General features: G+C 41.6%; 1 protein-coding gene across 2 annotated transcripts; it reads left to right on the forward strand.

Moving 5' to 3' along the window:
• The first annotated feature begins 981 nt into the window (after positions 1–981).
• On the forward strand, positions 982–4936 carry LOC123110154 (uncharacterized). Of its 2 annotated transcripts, XM_044530617.1 has the most exons (8): positions 986–1110; positions 1191–1302; positions 1404–1468; positions 1563–1647; positions 1740–2042; positions 2249–2469; positions 3290–3986; positions 4138–4936. In XM_044530617.1, the coding sequence occupies exons 3-8, from the start codon at positions 1406–1408 to the stop codon at positions 4236–4238; spliced, it is 1470 nt and encodes a 489-aa protein (XP_044386552.1). In that variant the 5' UTR covers positions 986–1110; positions 1191–1302; positions 1404–1405; the 3' UTR covers positions 4239–4936. The 2 variants fall into 2 exon arrangements, with proteins under 2 accessions (XP_044386551.1, XP_044386552.1); XM_044530616.1 differs by having other exon boundaries at positions 982–1302.
• Positions 4937–9392: the final 4456 nt, after the last annotated feature.

Raw genomic sequence — 9392 nt, forward strand, 5'->3', positions numbered from 1 at the left:
AATATAGGGAAAACATTAGGCCGTAAGAAATGAAGCCGCTCCACGATGGGACCCGACCCACCTATATTGCACATGGGTGTTTACCCGCAATTAACTACTATGAGTGGCATATAGGTTTGGGCAAGGATGCAAGGACCTAAGCGACAAGCCAATTCTCTCTCCATTCTAATTTAGTTAGAAAAGTAGAATTTAAGAAAAAAGAAAGAAAAGGAACAAAAGAAACCTGAAAATTTTGTACAGAAAAACACGAAAACAGATGAAATGATCAGAAGCTTCTCAAAGTCAAAAAAACACAAAGTTTATATGGGTCAGTAGCACGCCATGGCGACTTCACAAAATTTCAAAAAAGAGGGGTCACTTCGCAAAGCACCTGAGAACTGTACAAGGTGAGGAGGTGATGGAGGCCAGAGATGGCAAGGGGACGACCGGTTCGTTCCCTTAACCGTCTGATCTATGTCCCCTGCAAAACCCTTCCTGAGTTAGTTCATTAGAGAGGTGACCTGAAGTTTGTGGGGCGGAAACCATCTGCAATGTGACGAAACTTTTGCTATTTTCCTCATGCGACTGCGGCGGCTAGGGCACTCGTCCCCTTCACGCTTCTTCGGTAAGCCCATGGATCTATCTCCCCTTTGTCTGCCGCTTAGGCGGCCGGTTGCATGGAGGGTGATCGCGATGCCTCCGCTACGGCTAATAGTTTAGGTCAGGGATTTTTCCTCACATTGGTTGCTCTCAGGAAGATGGCGATGCTTTCTCTTCTAAGTTGGTCTTACATTCTCCTATCCTCCGCACGAAAGGTAAAAACTACAGAAAAAATGGAGAGAAAAAAAACGAAAACGAGAAAAAAAAAGAAATAAGAAGAAACGTACATGGGCCGGGCCAACTTTGGACCCCTTCAGGCGAAATAGAAGATACGTAGAAGCCACGGGCCATGTCCGAACGGGCCTTAACTTAGGAAATTTTTTCCCGTGGAGCGATCCGTTTTGTTTCTTGGTCATCCTCCGGTCCTCTTCCTCCTCCCCGGAACCCTAGCTAGCCTCTCCGGCGGCAGCTCCGCAAGTTCGCTGTGTGGTGCCGGCGAAGAAGCGGCGCGCTAGCCAACCGGAGACGACGGCACGCTCCTCTCCTCGACCGATTCCCCCCTTCTCCTCCTCCGTCGAGTGGACCCAATTTTACGGTTCTTCTGTGTACAGGAAGTTGGAGCGGAAGGGAGAGGCCGAAGGTTTGGCGCCGGCGGGAGTCGGAGCCGGGGTCGGAGAGGCTTGTGGGCTTGGATTCAAGGTCGGAGCTGAAGGAACACCTGCGGTATGCTCCTCGATCGACCCCTTTACCTCCCTCCCCTTCCGACGCAATGTGATTTTGGATTCATCAATCAATCAGCGAAATTTCTCCTGTGCATACCGCAGGAATGTCGGAAGAGAGCTGCCGCCAACCTGAGACCAGTCCGGATGCCGCACAATCCAACACCACGGTATACCCCCTCCTCTGCTCGATCCACTCTCTTCTTCTCTTGCGATGTGATGCGATGCAGTTTCTTATCTCTTATTTCTGGTGGCTTTTACAAGATCTTGTCTGGGGACCGTAATGAGCAGTTGAAGCAGTTGTTGGAGCTCAAGTGGAAGCATGCTCATCCTCGCGCCTGCAGCAGCGGTATGTATAGTTGCCGACCAACGAGCCGGTCATCGTCTTTGTTGCTCCTTTTGGGCTAGGCTAGGCTACTTAACCGCGTCCTTGTTTTGCAGTTCTTTTGGACTACAGAAGCCAAGATTCCCTCGACTTGCTGCCGCAGCGGGGGTTTGAGTGTGAGTTGGGGCCTGAGTCTGAGTCAGAGCCAGAGCAAGACCTTGAGTCTGAGTCAGAGCCAGAACAAGACCTTGAGTCCGAGCCAGAACTCGAGCCGGAGCTAACATTCTTGGAGAAGACGTGGCAGGTTCTTCACATACTTCTCTGCAAACAGTTAGCTGACCTTGACCCAAAGAGGAATGCTCTTGTCCCTACCCGCGTGTGCAAGTTCAACATAGCCTTCTTTAACCTTGACATAGAGTGTAAGTGTATCCACAAGTAGCTATTTCAATTAGCATTCCCACATTAGAATGGCATATAGATTTCAATGTGGTTAGATTTATATTATTTCAGTTTCCCTTCCCGCGCGAACCTGATTCGTGTATATATCCCGTGGAGTAATAATTCATGCATCTCGCCCCCTTGTTGGTTCTTCTGATTTGTTTGGCCGCTGGCCTTAATTTTGCAGCTGCGGTTATCCATGGACCGCCACTTAAAGAGCTACCTTCTTGTGACTGGAGCAAGACTGTGGCATCATCTGTCAACATTGTGTCCTTGAAGGTTATCAAATCCGATGTGGGCTACCCTATCAGTGTATTTGGTATTGTTCTCGCAAGGGATGCGGTCGACTACAAATGTGTGTATCTCTTCAAGCGTGGAAGGGATGATCCCCAGCTCATCAACTCTTCGGTATGTTATACATTCGTCCTCCCTCAGTCTCTGTAGTGTTTGCTTACTACTGTATATTACTGAATACTGATGCATGCTAATCAAGTCCAAATGTTGTCCTCGCCATTAATCAACTGTGGATAAAAGAGTAATTATTTGATCATTGCCATAATGAATAGTCACACCAGTATGTAAATAGTTGTATACTCCCAAGTCCCAACATATCTGCTAGATTCTTTTACTTCCTCTACTGATGCACAGCTTGTATATTTATTTTAACTGAAATAATTCTTGACATCCTTCGTAGTCGCGAATATCATGATTCAGAAAACTAGCTTCGTACTGTATACACTTTGTTGCTGAAAAAGCTTTTATATTTATGGATTATAGTTGTAATTGGAGAAATGATAGTTTTTGCAACTCACCATTATGTTGTGAGGTATCATTCTGTTGTCATAGTTCCTATTAATATGCTTACTAATTGTCAAACAACATGATCTCGTCAAACTTTGCTGATGTAAAAGTTGGAGAGATTACTATTCTATTTGAAAACACAACAGTTTCTGCATCTGACTGCTAATCTTCTGAGCTATAAATTTGTTGCCATAGTTTTTTATATTTTGATTCCCAGTTGCCGAACCACACCGTGTCTCATCAAAGTGTTTGCCTTTTGTTCTAATGTGATTTTTCTTTGCGAGAGGTAGAGGGAGAGGTGATGTTCCCCTAGCTAGTTTAACATTATCTTGGAATCCCTTAAATTTACATTCGTCAAATTAACTTGGTTTCAGACTACATTTCGGTATAGCTTGTTTAGTCAACTTACTAAATGTATGTTGTGCAGGAGGATGAATTAACTTTAACAGGACCGCGTCGAGCATTTATTGCACGAGATAGCATGTTTTTTGAGATTAACTTAAAGATCAAGGGTGCTTCTGGGATTGCAGAAGGAGATTTTAGCAAAGGTGTAGTGGAGCACAATCTCAACTGCTATGGTGGTCGAGCTATGGCTCGGTGTCTGACTAGTTGGCGTAGCACAGTTGAATTGGTATGCATCCCTGTTCGGCATCCTGTGGAAGCCACCCTTGAAGTCAAAATTCTGGAGGGACCTCATGGTGTGCCTTTCCGTGGCAAAGTGATTGCTTGGACCGATGACTTCGAAGAGAATCCTATGACCCTATTCGAATACGATGATGACAGCAGCGAAGAGGTTGCAGGTGGTCAGGGATTAGTCAGAGACGATGGCTCTCTTGCGCTAGCTCGTAATTTGATAGCTGTCCCTATCAACAGGGATGACGGAGAAATGGTGCTCAATGTCTGCTTTGTTGGTAACCATGATGAAAACGAAGGCATTGTGGTTGCTCTGCAATACCCTTGTGAAGAGGAGTTTTGCACATATGGTTCCTACGTACTTCAGTTGAAGGTTGCATGGAAAGCTATTCTAACCAGGCCAATGTCGAGAGAAGTCCATAACAGATTGTTTTCTCTGCCACAGCCCCAACTAACTGTTAACTCGTGGATGTGGGAGTTGGTATTCCAAGGTAGTCGCGGATCCTTTGGTGAAAATATAATTTATGATACATATTAGTACATTGCTTAGTCTTTGTGTTTGACAAATTAAATGCTAGTTTTATTCCGCATTTGTTCAAGCTAAACCATAATTGTTTTAAAACGCCTATTCACCCCCTCTAGGCGACATCCACGTCCTTCCGCACTCTTGTCGTGCACAATGTCAAGGTTCACATGGGCATTATCAGATGCAAACCTTGTATCTCGGAGAATGTGGAGTCTAGAGCAAAAAATTGGTTGTTTGAACTCAATGAATCCTTGAGCCACGGTAGCTTCACCAAGCTAGCTGTGACACTGTGGCGCAAGGCAATTCACGAAGCTATTTTTTGGGGCCCATATCAAACAATATCATTTGTGGATTCGTATCTTAATGAGTTGGAGCAGCTTCCAAAAGGAGATCAACACCCGAAGACAGCGAGACAAGTTGATAACTAGCAGTGATGGCTTCCCTCACCGGCCAATGTCATGAAATTGAATACTGATGGAGCGGTAGCTCATCACAAACATGAAGGAGGAGCAACAGCTGTATGCCGTGACCACAATAGCATTTATCTTGGGTCATCAACGATGGTATTTCACATTACTGGTCCGGTGGTGCTTGAAGCATATGCGTGTAGGGAATCGATGACTCTGTCGGAGGACCTGGACATTCAAAGCCTACTAGTGTCCTCAGATTGCCAAGGAATCGTCAATGATATTAATCAGGGGACAGGAGGCCCTCATGCGGCAATCATACATGAAATAATAGCTCGTAGAAGTAGTTTTCAGTCTTGTAGTTTCATTCATGAGCGTAGAAACTTCAATTTTGAGGCTCATAATCTTGCCAAAATTTGTTGTAATTTAGGCTTAGGTAGACATGTTTGGCTGGGTATGCTTCATGACCTAACTAGTGTATCTATGGACATTACTTTGAATCTATAAAGACGACAAGATTTCTCAAAAAAAAAAATGATTGTTTGATTGCTAAAAAAACCATGATTGTCTAAACCCCTTCAAAAAATATTTTATGATTGTCTGAGTTTCCCTCCCTAGGGTTTCTAGGGTCTCCTAATCCTCCAACGATCTTCAGTTCAATCCATGTAAATCTGCCATATTTGTCAAAATTCCACAGAGGGGACAGGAGTCCTATCGATCTTCGATGCACAGGAGGGTCTGCATGGCGGATCTGACGTTGGCCAGCGGGGTGGGGGGGGGGGGGGGGGGGTGAGAAGGAAGGTCTCGATGGAGGAAGTGGATCGAGTTGGAGATCCGCCCATTGAAGTTGAAGATGATGACTACATTCAAGTTTAAGGATGTGTTCAGGTGCTCGGTGTAAGAATTTGTGTACTTGTCTAACTTTTTTTTTGTTGCATTCCTTAAATTCTGCTACTTGACTTTGTTGATGATCAAAAAATTGTAACACTAGTTGGATTTCCATGTATTAAATATATTTGAGACAGAACATCTTTGACAGCTGGTTGACAAGGACTTCAACAAATTCAAGGTAATATGTTAGGAATATGATTTATGAAACTGTTTTCTATTTTGACCATGCAACTTCTTTTAAGTGGGTATTATTATATTTATATAGATCAAGAGAAGAAGCTTCGTTGTTGTTGCAACTATCTGCAGTAACCAATTATATACCTGAATCTGCACCCGAGATGGTATATCACCTTTTGAACCTCTAAAAATCTTGAAGTTGAAAATAAAAATTCAAGTTGTATAGATCAACATGATAAGACGATGAAAAGAAAGTATGGCATATATCATGGTGATAATATCTCTAAGGAACAGTTTGTCATGTGGTCTTAGTATGACCTACTCGTCTATTAATATGTGTATTTATCAAAATTAGTTAGTAACATCTTTATTCTGTATTACAGATGATCACAGTGATAACGGAAAAGATGGACAATGATCATTAAGTTGTCAGCAATGGTTCTAATACTATCAATAAAATGATTGAAATTCCCCAGAGTTGTGTTATTCAAATTTTAAAAGGGCTTTCCTGTAGCGCTAACATTACGAGAAGAATATGGCCGACTTAGATCATTTGCAAGGAAAAAACAAGCAGCTATTGATAAATCGAGCAAAATATAACTATGACTGAAAGAGAAAATGGAGAAGAAAGTGAAGGCAGTAACAACACTAAAAAATAGAACAATGGAATAGCACCAAACATCATACTAATGGAAAAATACCTATGAAACATACAAGATTTATGCTGAACTATATGGTAAACAAAAAATGGAAGAAACAACAATGGAAGTCAAAAACAATGTTCAGCATGAAGATAAAATGTTGATTGCTTTTTTTTTTGTTTTTTCACGAAAAAGTTCACTTTTCCAAAAAATATTCACGTTTTCAAAAAATATGTTCAAATTTGAAAACGTATTCCAATTTTATAAAAAATTGCATCATCATAAACTATTTCAGATAGGGGGTTCCCTTGAAGGCGAGTCCTCCTATTGGGCAATTGGAGCAACAAACTCCAACTGGTGCCTGCTAGCGAGAGCAAAATTGGCCGGTCCATTATGGCAAAAACTCACTTGGGCATTTTTTTAAGGACGCCGATAACACCCACATTTGTGGGCGTTAAGCAATCTGGCCACACGTTTTGTGTGGTGTCTAAGAGGACCAGCCCACACGGCTATGTGTGGGCAAAACAACTAGCACCCACACGTCTCTTTTTTTCCTCATGGTCCATCTCACACGCCTACGTGTGGGTAAAATGGATAACGCCCACACGACCTCTCTCAGCCACCTACCTCACGGTTCCGCACGCCCCGCGTGACAGTCACCACGCGTCCCCGCAGTTGCCATAGTCCGGATCCTCTTCGATGTCCGTTTAACTGCAGTTGCCATGGTTGCTCAACTGCAGTTGCTATCTCAGGTCAAGTGCCAGATGCCATTTTGGACAACTGCAGCTGTTGTTAAGTATGGTCTGGTTTACTATAGTTGCCATGATTTGAAAACTTTAGGGGTTGCCACCTACTAACACTAGGCAGTTGCCATGTATGGTTTAGTTTACTACAGTTGCCATGATTTAAAAACGTTAGGAGTTGCCACCTACTAACAATAGGTAGTTGCCGTGTAGCGCTACAAAGAGACATGGAAAAATAACATGTTTCGGGTAAAGAGAGAGTTGCCATCTGCTTACAAGCACACTAGGGCAGTTGCCACGTATCCTGCAAAACACATGACAACTGACATGTTTGGGTAAAAAAAGAGTTGCCATCTGCTTACAAGCACACTAGGGTAGTTGCCATGTACACTGCAAAACACATGGCAACTGGCAAATTTGGGTGTGGGAGAGGAGACGGACGTGTGGGCGAGATGGCAAATGCTCACACACCAGTCCTTGTGCGTGAGTGAAAACGGAAGTGTGGGCGAACTGCTAAACGCCCACACACCGGCCCTCCCGTGTGGTGAAACGGACGCGTGGGTGACCGGATGAATGCCCACACACCAGCACAGTCCTACGTGGCACCATAAACATGCCAAGATTCGTGCAACCACAAACGGACGTGGATCCATGTGTGTGGGCGAGATGCAAACGCCCACACGTGTGGGCGTTAGTATTTCCGTTTTTTAATGTTTTCCCTCTTCCTTCTCATTTTTTCCCCAAAAGACGGCTTGTTGGATTTTTTTTCTCTTCAGTTGTTTCTCATCGCTTTCTATGTAAAATGTTCACTCTGTGCTTAGAAAAAGGTTAATGTGTATTTACAAATGTTTAGTGTGTATTAAAAATAGTTCATCATACATTAAAGGAAGTTTTAGTTTCTTTTTAAAATGATTCACTGAATATTGAGAGAAAATTTCATATATATTAAAAAATAAGTGGGCTTTATATAGTTTTTCAATTTTTTTGCTGTATACTGAAAAATATTTATAGTATAGAAAAAAGGAAAAGTGCAGAAAAAATAAGAAAAAAACATAGAGAAAAAACCAAATTAGAAGAACAGAAAAAAGTGAAAACCGATGGGAAAACCCAAAAACAAAAAAAAATGCAGTGGACTGGGCTGGGCCAAGTCGCCCACGGGCACTGTCAACTAAACCCTGCTTGCCAGTCGGCACAGGCGCGGGCATGGTAGGACGGCCCAATTTGGAGCTCTCTATTTGTTTTCTATATTTTTTTTCCTTCTTTCGGTTTCTTTGTTATGTCGGTTATATGATTTAATTAAATATATTAATGAAAATATGCTCGTGAAACTATAAAAATAAAATGTTCATATCTTTATTTTTAAAAAAAATCTAAAATTTTGAAATCTTCATATATTTATTTGTTTTTAGAAAGTTCAGAAAAAGTATCTGTGAAATTTCGAAAAAGTTCATGCATTTGAAATTTACTACCTAGTTTATTAAGACACTCAGAATTATTTTAAGAAATATATAAATAAAATATATTCCTCAATGGGCTACTGGTCAGTAGTGGGTGGAGGCACCCTGTGCGTTCGGTTTATTCGGTTTACATGGTTCAGTTTATACGGTTTTTTGGTTTGTACGGTATTAATACTTCGGTAAATACGGTATGAAATTAAAATACGGTTCGGTTTCGGTATATACCAAATTATTTCGGTATGGTTTCGGTATATACCATAAAAACCAAAGTTGACGCGAATTTGAAAATGATGTAATAATAATTTGCAAATTTATGACTCAAAACACATATTATTTTACACAAATAGTATATGACTATATATATAAGTATATATGCATGCATTAATTCATCTGTTGATGGTTATCGACATGCTTAGCATTTTAAAAAGATAAAAGTGACTATGTTATAAGAAAATTTTACATGCTTATTAGTGAATTTGACTCATGTGCAAGAAAAATGACAACTTGTATGGTTGTTCATCTCAAGAAATATAAATTTATTTTTACTTCGGTTTATTCGGTTAACCGTTCGGTTTTTCGGTATATACCATAAAAACCAAAGTTTAAATCGGTATGAAAAGTTCATACCATACCGAAACCAGAAACCATAAAAACCATAAAATCGGTTCGGTTCGGTTTATTTTCGGTATGGTTTTTCGGTTCGGTTTTGAAATGCACAGGGTGAGGTGGAGCTCCATAATCTAGTTTTTTTGGGAGAAACTTCTAATCTTTTTATTATCATCTGTCATGGTAGTACAAAGAACATCAGTTGTATTCTTTTTACAGCTAGGTTCATTGACCATCTAGCTACGATTACAAGCACTGGAGCACCTCATAGGGCCCATAGATTGTTGCAGTAGACAGTCAAAAAGTCGTCGTGCTATGGCCGCACAGGACCAACACACCAGGACATCAGCCATACCAGATATAGAAAAATGTACATCAGAAGGATCAAACATGTAGACACACGATCGAAGACTGGATCCAAGCAGATCCACTGAAGACCAGCACTGACC

The sequence above is a fragment of the Triticum aestivum genome, chromosome 5B (assembly GCF_018294505.1).
Source record: "Triticum aestivum cultivar Chinese Spring chromosome 5B, IWGSC CS RefSeq v2.1, whole genome shotgun sequence".
Taxonomy (NCBI): Eukaryota; Viridiplantae; Streptophyta; class Magnoliopsida; order Poales; family Poaceae; genus Triticum; species Triticum aestivum.

What these genes read in the sequence shown, in the direction of transcription:
- LOC123110154 (XM_044530616.1), top strand. Translation starts at nt 1,406, where the DNA reads ATGTCGGAAGAGAGCTGCCGCCAACCTGAGACCAGTCCGGATGCCGCA. An exon ending in TCCTCGCGCCTGCAGCAGCG is followed by an intron (nt 1,648 to 1,739) that starts GTATGTATAGTT and finishes CTTGTTTTGCAG; the next exon opens with TTCTTTTGGACTACAGAAGC. An exon ending in CTTTAACCTTGACATAGAGT is followed by an intron (nt 2,043 to 2,248) that starts GTAAGTGTATCC and finishes TTAATTTTGCAG; the next exon opens with CTGCGGTTATCCATGGACCG.